The following is a 14,843-nucleotide window of genomic DNA, read 5'->3' on the forward strand; positions in this document are numbered from 1 at the left end:
ACAACTAAAATTCTGTGAAGATTTACTCACATTGGTATTGACCCGCAATTTCTTCATTTTTGAGGACCAGTTTTTCATACAAATGAGGGGGACTGCCATGGGGTCCAACATGGCACCCCCTTATGCCAACATTTTTATGGACAATTTTGAGTCATCCTATGTCTATACACATTCTGCCTTCATCACACACGCCATTTATTGGAGACGGTATATAGATGATGTTTTTATAATATGGACTGGTGACTTAGAGACACTTCTTAACTTTCACAGAGACCTCAATTCATGTTTACCCGGTCTTACTTTTTCATTATCTCATGATCCTGTCTCCATGAACTTTTTGGACACTAGGGTGACCATTAATGAACTTAGAGAAATTGAGACGGACCTTTTTGTAAAGTCTACAGACAGGAACAGTCTCCTGAAATATGACAGTTGCCATCCTCATCACATAAAAAGAGCTCTCCCTAAATCACAGCACGATAGGGTAGACAGGATCGTTTCTAACCCTGAGGTAGGACACATCAGACATCGGGAAATGAATGCGAAATTTCTCATGAGGGGGTATCCAGATCATGTTCTCACACGTAGTAGAGATGCTACTACATCTAACAGACTTTCTCAAACCCCTAGGATGGCTTTTGTCAGTACCTTTCATCCCTTAAACCACCTTTTTAACAAATGTGTCCTCCAACATTCGGATATTTTGAAAAAAGCGTACCCACAGGTAAAGGAATTCGAATCCCAACCAATAATGTGCAGCAAACGCTGCTCCAATATTAAAGACCATTTGGTTCGAGCAGATGTTGGACCTAGTCACAAGGGTCCAGTACAAACGGTTATGTCTGTACCCCGCAATGGCACGTTCCCTTGTTTAAGTTGCAATCAGTGCTCCAATGTGTTGAAGGGCGAGTCTTTTACACATCCACGTTCGGGGAAGAGATTTCCCATCAGGGGTCAGTTCACCTGTAATTCATCTTACGTGGTGTATTTGATAAAATGTCCATGCGGTCTCGGATATGTTGGGGAAACTACCCAGCATATCCGAGACCGAATCTCTAAGCATAAATCCACTATTAGGTGTGGTAGGACCCTTTTGCCTGTTCCTGCCCACTTTATACAAAATAAACATAGTGTGGCCCAACTCAGGTTTCAGGTCATTGACCATGTACCTGTTTCTAGGAGAGGTGGTGATAGGATAAAGAAATTGAAGGAACGGGAATCCTATTGGATTCATACGTTGCAGACTTTATCCCCGTATGGTCTGAACAGAGAATACGAGGTCTCTTATTAGCAAGTGTCTTACAGGGTATTCTTTCTCTTTGATATGTGAAATGTCCATAGGCATATATGATTAACCATTTGTGTACATTTCTGTCATGATATACAGTCTACCTCTCTCTCTCTGTATTTTACCTCTCTCTAGGGACAACTGGCCTCCATCATGTTGTATATAGTCCATTTATTATAGTCCACTGCGGTTTTCTTAATTAGTTAAGAACTTTCCATGACACAATTACAATACATCATATGTAAGTGTTGGCTGGTAGACCTGTAGGGTATTATTATTATTGCATTGACTTTATGACTATCCTTTTCCCCTTTTCTGTTTTGTTACAGCCTTCGGGTGGAAATTAGAGTCCGGACACGGTCTCTCCTACGCAGACGCACTCCTCCGGCTCCCATCGGCTGTTCGGCTTTTTCCGTCGCACGGCCGTCACTTGCACTCTCACCCGGAAGTACTTTTATGAGCACGCGCTTAAGCACAGGATAAAATGCCGGCCGCACATCGGACACGCAATGCCTGCAGTTCAGCGGTTCCCCCTTCACGGGCTTTAGCATGTACACGGCGTCTCCACAAGATTAAGGTAATCGATGGACCTGATCTTTGCAAGCGCGGCGCATTATGTTGCATTTCTTTGCATTTTTTACATTTTTTGCATTTTTTGCATTTGCCGTATTCAGACTTAATGTGTACTCTGTTCCCACAGTGGGTTTCCCTATCCAGCTACCCATAGATTGCAAGTATGCGGACTCTGTCCTCTTTATTACTTACTTATTATTTATTTTTTATTATTGTGCAGTACTTCTCATCAGCATTTCACTTCATGTCTCCACATAGAAGGGTACTCTATTGGTCTGTAGGCCATGGGATTGGATACTAATTGATGTTACGATGGTATTTGATACAGTCACACTTTGATATATAGTCACATGGATAGCGTCTTCTACCTAGTTTTTTCTCCAAAGATGACTAGTCAAACTAGTTCACAGATATATTGACTTTGAATAAACACTTATTGTGCGATGCTACTCCCAAATTTATATACAGTATGAAATCATTGTCTTATGACATTTGGAAGGTGAAACCTGTGAAACTAACAAAAAAAGGAGAGCATGTTCTATTACTTTATATGTCTTATGTTATGTTCACTTTTATTATTGTTTTGACATATATGTTTTACATGTGTTGCAGAGGGACCTTAGTTCTCTTGAAAAAGGCTTTGTAGCCGAAACGTTGAGACACAAGGACAATGAGACGTTAAGCATTTATTACTTCATATGGATTGTGAAAATAACAATTTTGGGAGATCCCTTTTGCTGTGTTTAAGATGAACTAATTTTCTTATTTTTTTGGAAATTCACCATATTCTTTTTGCAATAAAAAATGATTGAGGAATAACTCAGGAATGAGGGCTCCAGGAGACAAACAAAACTGTTCAACCATTGCAAGAACAAAACAAGGAAAACGTGAACTTCAAATAGGAAGATGATACCGGAAAGATATATATCTTAGCCAGTAGATAGAAAAATATTTAGAATTATGAGTAGTGATGAGCGAGTGTTGTTGTGAAATTGGATTTTGGGCTCCCCCGGTGGCCACTGGTGGAATTGAACTGGTGTGCATCATCCTCTCTGTTCACCTGTTTCCATCAGGATGTGGGAGTCGCTATTTAGCCTTGCTCCTCTGTCACTTCCATGCCGGTCAACATTGTAATCAGAAGCCTTTCTGTGCATGTTCCTGCTGCTAGACAACTCCCAGCTAAGTTGGACTTAGTCCTTGTTTGTTTTTGCATTTTGTTCCAGTTCACAGCTGTAGTTTCGTTTCTGTGTCTGGAAAGCTCTTGTGATCTGAAATTGCCACTCTGATGTTATGAGTTAATACTAGAGTCTTAAAGTAATTTCAGGATGGTATTTTGATAGGGTTTTCAGCTGACCATGAAAGTGCCCTTTCTGTCTTCCTGCTATCTAGTAAGCGGACCTCAATTTTGCTAAACCTATTTTCATACTACGTTTGTCATTTCATCTAAAATCACCGCCAATATTTGTGGGGGCCTCTGTCTGCCTTTCGGGGAAATTTCTCTAGAGGTGAGCCAGGACTATATTTTCCTCTGCCAGGATTAGTTAGTCCTCCGGCCGGCGCTGGGCGTCTAGGGATAAAACGCAGGCTACGCTACCCGGCTACTGTTAGTTGTGCGGCAGGTTTAGTTCATGGTCAGTTTTGTTTCCATCCTTCCAAGAGCTAGTTCGTATGTTTGCTGGGCTATGTTCTCTTGCCATTGAGAACCATAACAGTTTGACCGGCCTAAAGGGTTAAATTAATTGACAGAGAAAGGAGAGAAAAGAGAAGTCTGCTGAAGATTTTTTTTTTTTTTTTTTTCTCAGTTCTGAGTGTGCTTGTAATTGAATCTCTTGCAAGTCTGCCTATATTGCAGCCTTTCTCTCTCTCTCTCCTTCTAATCCTGGAATGGCTCTGTGATCACCTGTTTAAAATGGATATTCAGAGTTTAGCTGCAGGTTTGAATAATCTCACCACGAAAGTTCAAAACTTACAAGATTTTGTTGTTCATGTTCCTATATCTGAACCTAGAATTCCTTTGCCTGAATTTTTCTCGGGGAATAGATCTTGCTTTCAAAATTTCAAAAATAATTGCAAGTTGTTTTTGTCCCTGAAATCTCGCTCTGCTGGAGATCCTGCTCAGCAGGTCAGGATTGTGATTTCTTTGCTCCGGGGCGACCCTCAGGATTGGGCTTTTGCATTGGCTCCAGGGGATCCTGCGTTGCTCAATGTGGATGCGTTTTTTCTGGCCTTGGGGTTGCTTTATGAGGAACCTCAGTTAGAACTTCAGGCGGAAAAGGCCTTGATGTCCCTATCTCAGGGGCAAGACGAAGCTGAAATATACTGCCAGAAATTCCGTAAATGGGCTGTGCTTACTCAGTGGAATGAGTGCGCACTGGCGGCGAATTTCAGAGAGGGTCTCTCTGATGCCATTAAGGATGTTATGGTGGGGTTCCCTGTGCCTGCGGGTCTGAATGAGTCCATGACAATGGCTATCCAGATCGATAGGCGTCTGCGGGAGCGCAAACCTGTGCACCATTTGGCGGTGTCTACTGAGAAGACGCCAGAGAATATGCAATGTGATAGAATTCTGTCCAGAAGTGAACGGCAGAATTTTAGACGAAAAAATGGGTTGTGCTTCTATTGCGGTGATTCAACTCATGTTATATCAGCATGCTCTAAGCGTACTAAGAAGCTTGATAAGTCTGTTTCAATTGGCACTTTACAGTCTAAGTTTATTCTATCTGTGACCCTGATTTGTTCTTTATCATCTATTACCGCGGATGCCTATGTCGACTCTGGCGCCGCTTTGAGTCTTATGGATTGGTCCTTTGCCAAACGCTGTGGGTATGATTTGGAGCCTCTTGAAACTCCTATACCCCTGAAGGGGATTGACTCCACCCCATTGGCTAGCAATAAACCACAATACTGGACACAAGTAACTATGCGGATTAATCCGGATCACCAGGAGATTATTCGCTTTCTTGTGCTGTATAACCTACATGATGTGTTGGTGCTTGGATTGCCATGGCTGCAATCTCATAACCCAGTCCTTGACTGGAAAGCTATGTCTGTGTTAAGCTGGGGATGTAAGGGGACGCATGGGGACGTACCTGTGGTTTCCATTTCATCATCTATTCCCTCTGAGATTCCTGAATTCTTGACTGAATATCGTGACGTTTTTGAAGAACCTAAGCTTGGTTCATTACCTCCGCACCGGGAGTGCGATTGTGCCATAGATTTGATTCCGGGTAGTAAATACCCTAAGGGTCGTTTATTTAATCTGTCTGTGCCTGAACATGCTGCTATGCGAGAATATATAAAGGAGTCCTTGGAAAAGGGACATATTCGTCCTTCGTCATCTCCCTTAGGAGCCGGTTTTTTCTTTGTGGCTAAGAAAGATGGCTCTTTGAGGCCGTGCATTGATTATCGGCTTTTGAATAAAATCACGGTTAAATATCAATATCCGTTGCCACTGCTGACTGATTTGTTTGCTCGCATAAAGGGGGCCAAGTGGTTCTCTAAGATAGATCTTCGTGGGGCGTATAATTTGGTGCGAATTAAGCAGGGGGATGAGTGGAAAACTGCATTTAATACGCCCGAGGGCCACTTTGAGTATTTGGTGATGCCTTTTGGTCTTTCAAATGCCCCTTCAGTCTTTCAGTCCTTTATGCATGACATTTTCCGTGATTATTTGGATAAATTTATGATTGTGTATCTGGATGATATTTTGATTTTTTCGGATGACTGGGACTCTCATGTCCAGCAGGTCAGGAGGGTTTTTCAGGTTTTGCGGTCTAATTCCTTGTGTGTGAAGGGTTCTAAGTGCGTTTTTGGGGTTCAAAAGATTTCCTTTTTGGGATATATTTTTTCCCCCTCTTCCATCGAGATGGATCCTGTCAAGGTTCAGGCTATTTGTGATTGGACGCAACCCTCTTCTCTTAAGAGTCTTCAGAAATTTTTGGGCTTTGCTAACTTTTATCGTCGATTTATTGCTGGTTTTTCTGATGTTGTTAAACCATTGACTGATTTGACTAAGAAGGGTGCTGATGTTGCTGATTGGTCCCCTGCTGCTGTGGAGGCCTTTCGGGAGCTTAAGCGCCGCTTTTCTTCCGCCCCTGTGTTGCGTCAGCCTGATGTTGCTCTTCCTTTTCAGGTTGAGGTCGACGCTTCTGAAATCGGAGCTGGGGCGGTTTTGTCGCAGAGAAGTTCCGATTGCTCCGTGATGAGACCTTGTGCTTTTTTCTCGCGTAAATTTTCGCCCGCCGAGCGGAATTATGATGTTGGGAATCGGGAGCTTTTGGCCATGAAGTGGGCTTTTGAGGAGTGGCGTCATTGGCTTGAGGGGGCTAGACATCAGGTGGTGGTATTGACCGACCACAAAAATCTAATTTATCTTGAGTCCGCCAGACGCCTGAATCCTAGACAGGCGCGCTGGTCGTTGTTTTTCTCTCGGTTTAATTTTGTGGTGTCCTACCTGCCGGGTTCTAAGAATGTTAAGGCGGATGCCCTTTCTAGGAGTTTTGAGCCTGACTCCCCTGGTAATTCTGAACCTACAGGTATCCTTAAGGATGGAGTGATATTGTCTGCCGTTTCTCCAGACCTGCGGCGGGCCTTGCAGGAGTTTCAAGTATAGGAAAAATCAGCCGCACTCAATTGGTTGAAAGTTCAGCAAACTGTGTAGTTTCTTTATTAACATATACAATAAACATCACCAGGTGCTTTTTTAGGAGGTAAATGGGTGGCGGACTATTCAATTCGGGTAACGTTTCGACCCCAGCGGGTCTTTATCAAAACCTCACTTGTGCCAAAGAGGTAGAGGAGAGGAGAAAGAGCCGAGTTCCCATAGGGCAGCTCTGGTGCAGTTGTGTGGAAGCGTGTCCGCCTGGTGGGTGATGTACATCACCCACCAGGCGGACACGCTTCCACACAACTGCACCAGAGCTGCCCTATGGGAACTCGGCTCTTTCTCCTCTCCTCTACCTCTTTGGCACAAGTGAGGTTTTGATAAAGACCCGCTGGGGTCGAAACGTTACCCGAATTGAATAGTCCGCCACCCATTTACCTCCTAAAAAAGCACCTGGTGATGTTTATTGTATATGTTAATAAAGAAACTACACAGTTTGCTGAACTTTCAACCAATTGAGTGCGGCTGATTTTTCCTATACTTGGACTATTTTTGTTCATGCCTGCACCAACCCAGTGACAGTGTGCACATCTTTTTCCTGGATTTGCAGGAGTTTCAGGCGGATAGACCTGATCGTTGCCCACCTGGTAGACTGTTTGTTCCTGATGATTGGACCAGTAAAGTCATTTCTGAGGTTCATTCTTCTGCGTTGGCAGGTCATCCTGGAATCTTTGGTACCAGGGATTTGGTGGCAAGGTCCTTCTGGTGGCCTTCCCTGTCTCGAGATGTGCGAGGCTTCGTGCAGTCTTGTGACGTTTGTGCTCGGGCCAAGCCTTGTTGTTCTCGGGCTAGTGGATTGTTGTTGCCCTTGCCTATCCCGAAGAGGCCCTGGACGCACATCTCGATGGATTTTATTTCGGATCTTCCTGTTTCTCAGAAGATGTCTGTCATCTGGGTGGTGTGTGATCGTTTCTCTAAGATGGTCCATTTGGTTCCCCTGCCTAAGTTGCCTTCTTCTTCCGAGTTGGTTCCTCTGTTTTTTCAAAATGTGGTCCGTTTGCATGGTATTCCAGAGAATATCGTTTCTGACAGAGGTACCCAATTCGTGTCTAGATTTTGGCGAGCATTCTGTGCTAGGATGGGCATAGATTTGTCTTTCTCGTCTGCTTTCCATCCTCAGACTAATGGCCAGACCGAGCGGACGAATCAGACCTTGGAGACATATTTGAGGTGTTTTGTGTCTGCAGATCAGGATGATTGGGTTGCTTTTTTGCCTTTAGCGGAGTTTGCCCTCAATAATCGGGCCAGTTCTGCCACCTTGGTGTCTCCCTTTTTCTGTAATTCGGGGTTTCATCCTCGATTTTCTTCTGGTCAGGTGGAATCTTCGGATTGTCCTGGAGTGGATGCTGTGGTGGAGAGGTTGCATCAGATTTGGGGGCAGGTAGTGGACAGTTTGAAGTTGTCCCAGGAGAAGACTCAGCTTTTTGCCAACCGCCGGCGTCGGGTTGGTCCTCGGCTTTGTGTTGGGGACTTGGTGTGGTTGTCTTCTCGTTTTGTCCCTATGAGGGTTTCTTCTCCCAAGTTTAAGCCTCGGTTCATCGGCCCGTACAAGATATTGGAGATTCTTAACCCTGTGTCCTTCCGTTTGGACCTCCCTGCATCTTTTTCTATTCATAATGTTTTTCATCGGTCATTATTGCGCAGGTATGAGGTACCGGTTGTGCCTTCCGTTGAGCCTCCTGCTCCGGTGTTGGTTGAGGGCGAGTTGGAGTACGTTGTGGAAAAAATCTTGGACTCCCGTGTTTCCAGACGGAGACTCCAGTATCTGGTCAAATGGAAGGGATACGGTCAGGAGGATAATTCTTGGGTGACTGCCTCTGATGTTCATGCCTCCGATTTGGTCCGTGCCTTTCATAGGGCTCATCCTGATCGCCCTGGTGGTTCTGGTGAGGGTTCGGTGCCCCCTCCTTGAGGGGGGGGTACTGTTGTGAAATTGGATTTTGGGCTCCCCCGGTGGCCACTGGTGGAATTGAACTGGTGTGCATCATCCTCTCTGTTCACCTGTTTCCATCAGGATGTGGGAGTCGCTATTTAGCCTTGCTCCTCTGTCACTTCCATGCCGGTCAACATTGTAATCAGAAGCCTTTCTGTGCATGTTCCTGCTGCTAGACAACTCCCAGCTAAGTTGGACTTAGTCCTTGTTTGTTTTTGCATTTTGTTCCAGTTCACAGCTGTAGTTTCGTTTCTGTGTCTGGAAAGCTCTTGTGATCTGAAATTGCCACTCTGATGTTATGAGTTAATACTAGAGTCTTAAAGTAATTTCAGGATGGTATTTTGATAGGGTTTTCAGCTGACCATGAAAGTGCCCTTTCTGTCTTCCTGCTATCTAGTAAGCGGACCTCGATTTTGCTAAACCTATTTTCATACTACGTTTGTCATTTCATCTAAAATCACCGCCAATATTTGTGGGGGCCTCTGTCTGCCTTTCGGGGAAATTTCTCTAGAGGTGAGCCAGGACTATATTTTCCTCTGCCAGGATTAGTTAGTCCTCCGGCCGGCGCTGGGCGTCTAGGGATAAAACGCAGGCTACGCTACCCGGCTACTGTTAGTTGTGCGGCAGGTTTAGTTCATGGTCAGTTTAGTTTCCATCCTTCCAAGAGCTAGTTCGTATGTTTGCTGGGCTATGTTCTCTTGCCATTGAGAACCATAACAGAGTGTACTCGTTGCTCGGGTTTTTCCGAGCACACTCGGGTGACCTCCAAGTATTTATGACTGCTCAGAGATTTAGATTTCATTGCGGCAGATGAATGACTTACAGCTACTAGCCAGGCTGTGTACATGTGGGGGTTGCCTGGTTGCTAGGGAATCCCCACATGTAATCAAGCAGGCTCCTAGCTGTAAATCATTCAGCTGCTGGGATGAAAACTAAATCTCCGAGCAGTCACAAATACTCAGAGGTCACCCGAGCGTGCTTGGGAAAACCTGAGCAACGAGTACACTCGCTCACCACTAATTGAGAGTCCTCAGTGGTTGATACCTTTAAATGGCTAACTGAAAAGCTTGCGATTTGTTACCATCTTTTCAGTTATCCATTAAAAGGTATCAACCACTGAGGACTCTCAATTCTAAATAGGAAGGTGAAGCAGTTCTAACCAACCCAGATACACATGTAACCAAACACTGCAATCTTCTGGCCCCACTCTGTCTCAGCATCCCTGTGACAAAAATGTATCTAAAACTCAGGAACAATGTAAAATCTGTAATACAATTTATTTAAAACAGAAAATCAACTTTTTAATTAAATTATTTTTTTATACTTAAAATTTGCATTGTTCTTTATGGCCAAACATACATGTCAATAAAATGCCTTATAAAGGTGAAATATTTTTTTTCTCATTACACAGTGCAAAAATATAAGAAAACAGGTCAAAGTGGAAGAATTTTTAAGTACACACATTTGGCAAGCTCTATACCTGTCTGGGATGGAGGAGTAATGGCAATTGGTCGAGGTGTAGTAGACCTAACAGAAAACAAACATCATTAAATCAGAAAAGCTCGACAAAGTTCATCGAGTTCAGCAAGTTCTTGTGGATACAAACTATTCAATAGGTCTCTAAGCTTTAACTTTAGTTCTCTACTGTCACTATTATTAGATACTTCCTCAGGATGTAGGAAATATATGTGAATAAGGATCTCACCTGCTGCTACTTTGTGACCTACTTATGGAACTCTGAAAAGTAAAACAAACAGCTTTAATAAAAACATGAAACTCGATATATAGGAAAAAAGCATCACGTATAAAAAAACGAAGTGGACGAGAAACACACACACACACACACACACACACACACACACACACACACACACACACACACATATATTGTGACAAAGTAATGATAAAGTGCTGGAGGGGAGATATGTTTCAGACTTTTTCCTCCAGCACACTAAGTGGTGTGAGGGGTTAAGCTAATTTGCATAATGGGCTGGCTTTTATGTGGACATCCACAGAGCGAGTTGGACGATGTCCACTATATCTCCACCCCAGGGTGTGGTCTGGGGTATAAGTTGCTGGCCTCCAAAGGCAGCAGTGTTCAGTTGTGGTGGAACCAATCTGAACCATGTGTGTGTTCTGCTAGCGGTGAGGGGGATAAACCCCACTCTCAGAAGGACTGTGAATTCTGCTATAATTTTGTTTTGCTTCCCTGTTTTGCCCAGGGGGCTGTATTTGCTTTATTACATCTTGGATTGTGCTGTCCATAATAAACCAAAGGAAATTCTTAAAGCTGCAGTGTTCCTGTGTCTACCTCCATGTACAACCGAGTGAGTCGATCTACCACAATATATAGACCGCTCAAAAAATAAAGGGAACACTCAACTCAATCACACTTCTGTGAAATCAACCTGTCCAGTTATGAAGTAACACAGATTGTGAATCAATTTATCCTGCTGTTGCACAAATGGAACAAAAAGGTAGGAGTGACAGGCAATTAGCAAGACAACCCCTATAAAGAGTGGTTCTGCAGGGGGTGACCACAGACCATTTATCTGTTTTCATCCTTTTTGGCTCTTTTGGTTACTTTTGCATTTTGTCATTGCTCTCACCAATAGAGGTACTGTACAGTTGTTTACAACCTACATAAGTTGCTCAGGTAGTGCAGCTCATCCAGGATGGCATATCCATGCAAGCTGTGGCAAGAAGGGTAGCTGGGCCATAGAAAGGCAACAATCCAGCAGCAAGACCGCTACCTCCTCCTTGTGCAAGGAGGAACAGGGGGTGCAGTGCCAGAGCCCTGAAAAACTCCAGTAGGCCACTAACATCCATGTGTCTGCTCAAACTGTCAGAAACAGACTCCATGAGGGTCCGACGTCCACAAGTGAGTGTTGGGCTGTAAGTAGGGTGACTGACATTTGCCAGAGAACATCAAGATTGTCAGGTTCGACATTGGCGCCCTGTGCTCTTCACAGATGAGAGCAGGTTTACACTGAGCACATGGCCTGTAGAATGTAAGCTCGCAAGGGCAGGGTCCTCTTCCCTCTGTACCAGTCTATCTTTGATAGTTTGTCTACTGTAAGTGATATTTGTATTTTTATATAACCCGCCCCCCCCACCCCCTGTGTGCCCCCCCGCTGGTCAGAAAATACCCGCTCCCTCGCTCCTTCCTGGTCTGGCCGCGCCTCTTACTGTATGCGGTCACGTCGGGCCGATCATTTACAATCATGAATAGTCGGCTCCGCCCCTATGGGAGGTGGAGCCACATATTCATGACTGTAAATGATCGGCCCCACGTGACCGCATGCAGGAGAAGGCGCGGCCAGACCAGGAAGCAGCGAGGGAGCGGGTATTTTCTGACCAGCGGGGGGGCGCACAGGGAGTGGGGGGGCGCACAGGGGGTGGGGGGGCGGCGGACACATGGATCTTTATTTTAAACACTATTCTTCATATTTTCTCTGCAGCAAACGCTGCTGCAGGGAAGATATGAATGGCAGCTTCAGCACCATGCAGAGTGGGTACCACACGCTCCGTGTGGTACCCACTCGCCATACGGGCGGCACACGTGTGCCGCACGTATGGCCTCCGTGAGTTCCCAGGCACACGGACACGGATAACTCCGGTACCGATTTATTCCGGTACCGGAATTATCTGGACGTGTGGGACAGCCCTTAAACTCAGCTGTAGTGCTCCTCCCTCCCACTGACTCATGCAGAAGGTTAGACCAGGAGATCAGAGTGGTATCATTATCATTTTCATCTTACACACTGAGAAACCTGCTCTAAAGTATGGTGGGAACATTTTGCTGTCTGCCTATTAATAGTAAGCATCATACAATTTGATTGCCGATATCTTTGCAACAGAGATGTGAAATAAATGAAGTAAAAAAAAGTGTTTTTATACTCTGCAGCCATTATTACATTGTGGGTCCAGTTAAACATAAAAAAAATTGTGAAAAAATCCACTTTAAATGGAAAAACTTTGGTGACAGATCTAATCTGAGACCAGGAAAATGTAGAGGCAGAGACCCTGATTCCAGCAATGTGTCACTTATTGGGCTGATATCAACAAGTAGCACATATTCTGTTTTGCGCTGGGAGTGGTCATTGGATGTGAAGGACACGGGCCCGATGAGATGGACAAAAGACATTGCAGGATTAGAGGTGCAGAACATCTTAGACACTACTATGATACAAAGAAAAGTTATTCCATATAGCAGCTATACAGATATGGCTTTATTGCTTATGCATAGGGCTTATATTACCCCTTACATACAGTTCAAAATGTCACACATGAATTCATATCAATGTGCAAAATGTGGTCTGCATAATACAGACATATTTCACCATATGTGGCGCTGTACTAAATTTCAAAAGCTATGGCATGATATTCACTCTGAATTTCAATATACTTGAAAAAAAACCAAAAAAACTATGCTTTATCATCATACTGCCGAACAAAAGGTGCAATAAAACGTGATCAAAAAGACGAATGTAAATAAAATACAGCTGAAACGGTTATCTTCTACTGCAAAAAACAAACCCCCCATAAGGCTCTATCAGCGGATAAATATGAAAGTTTTAACTCTCAAAATAAAGCGATGCAAAAATAATTATTTTTTTCTATAAAATAGTTTTTAACCCCTTTGTGCCAACTGCAATTGTGCCTGCTGCAGTACTAGTACGGCGCACCGATCACCGCGGTGATCGGGTGCAGGTGTCAGCAGTATGTGCCGCATGCTAGCACCGATCGCGGGCATTTAACCCCTCTGATGCCGCTGTCAGTAGTGACAGCGGCATAGAGGGGGAGGGGGATCGCGCAGAGACGGGGGCTCCCTGCGTGCTCCCATGAGAATAGCGCGATACGATCGCGTTATTCTCATGGTCTCCATGGAGACACCCGGATCCAAAGCAAGCGTCGGCAAGCTTCCTGCACTGTGTCAGATCGCTGATCTGACACAGTGCTATGCAAAGTGTCAGATCTACGATCTGACATGATACAGCGATGTCCCACCCTGGGACAATATTCTAAAGTAAAAAAAAATAAAATGTGGAAAAATATTTTTTTTTAAAAATCCCCAAATAATAAATAAAAAAAATATACTGTAAATATATTTCTCCAATAAAACCATTTATTTATGTAAATAAAAAAAAACAATAAAAGTACACATATTTGGTATCGCGGCGTCCGTAACAACTCGCTCTATAAAACTGTCCCACTAGTTAACCCCTTCAGTGAACACCGTAAAAAAAAAGAGGCAAAAAACAATGCTTTATCATCATACCGCCGAACAAAAAGTGCAATAAAACGCGATCAAAAATACGGATGTAAATAAAAATGGTACCGCTGAAAACGTCGTGTCCCGCCCAAAATCAATCAACCATACAGCGTCATCAACGGAAAAATAAAAAAGTTATAGCTCTCAGAATAAAGCGATGCAAAAATAATTATTTTTTCTATAAAATAGTTTTTATTGTGTAGAAGTGCCAAAACATGAAAAAAAAAAGATGTAAGTGAGGTATCGCTGTAATCGTACTGACCTGAAGAATAAAGCTGCTTTATCAATTTTACCACACGCGGAACGGTATAAAAAAAAAAAAGAAGCAATTCCTGAATTGCTGGTTTTTGTTCATTCTGCCTCCCAAAAATCAGAATAAAAAGCGATCAAAAAATGTCATGTGCCAGAAAATGGTGCCAATAAAAACGTCAATTCGTCCCGCAAAAAATAAGACCTCACATAACTCTGTGGGTCAAAATCTGGAAAAATTATAGCTCTCAAAATGTGGTGATGCAAAAACTATTTTTTGCAATAAAAAGGGTCTTTTAGGCTAGTTTCACATTTGCGTTAGAATCCGCAGCGTTTTAAGTGCGCAAGTGCAGAAAAAAACGCATAGAAACACGTCCAAACGCAGCGTTTTTTAGACGAATGCGGGAACGCATGCGGTTAAAAAAAGCCGCGTTTGCACGCTTCTCAATGCGTTTTTTCCTGCGTTTGTGTTTTTGGTGCGCATTGTGACAAATTTTACAGGAGAAAAATCTAGATAACCAGTCACCGCCAATGGGACTACAGAGGGCGTGTATTATGGGATATCTTTATATAGACCCTTGAACAGCTGAAATCTTCAGATTTTGCTACTGTATCCTGTGTCATGATGGATCTTCGCATGGAGAGCTTTTATTTCAACCTGGATTTAAGCATCAAGCTGCTTCTTGCCTGTGCGTTTGCTTGGGAGCAAGACAGAAATCGCAAAAGATGGAGAAGGAGACGTCGTAGGTGTTTTTGGAGACACCCCATTATTGAATTACGTGAGAGCCGTGGAGCCTATCACACGCTGTATGGCGAGCTTAATGACAACCCGGACAAATTCCAGGAATATACAAGGATGTCG

At 43.7% G+C, this 14,843-nt stretch overlaps 1 protein-coding gene across 4 annotated transcripts in view; it reads right to left on the bottom strand.

Annotated features, from left to right (window-relative positions):
• The window catches only part of RNF212B (ring finger protein 212B), a 471,927-nt gene that overhangs the window by 226,891 nt on the left and 230,193 nt on the right, over positions 1-14,843 (bottom strand). For all 4 annotated transcript variants that reach the window (XR_013224222.1, XM_077299403.1, XM_077299400.1 and 1 more), the window contains 2 exons: positions 10,163-10,194; positions 9,938-9,984 (listed from right to left, as the gene is read on the bottom strand). Coding sequence is in view for 3 of the 4 variants with exons in the window: in XM_077299403.1 (XP_077155518.1) it covers positions 9,938-9,984; positions 10,163-10,194 (79 nt within the window). In the remaining variant the exon portion in view is untranslated. The remainder of the gene's footprint in view (positions 1-9,937; positions 9,985-10,162; positions 10,195-14,843) is intronic.

Source organism: Ranitomeya variabilis, chromosome 1, assembly GCF_051348905.1.
Source record: "Ranitomeya variabilis isolate aRanVar5 chromosome 1, aRanVar5.hap1, whole genome shotgun sequence".
Lineage (NCBI taxonomy): Eukaryota > Metazoa > Chordata > Amphibia > Anura > Dendrobatidae > Ranitomeya > Ranitomeya variabilis.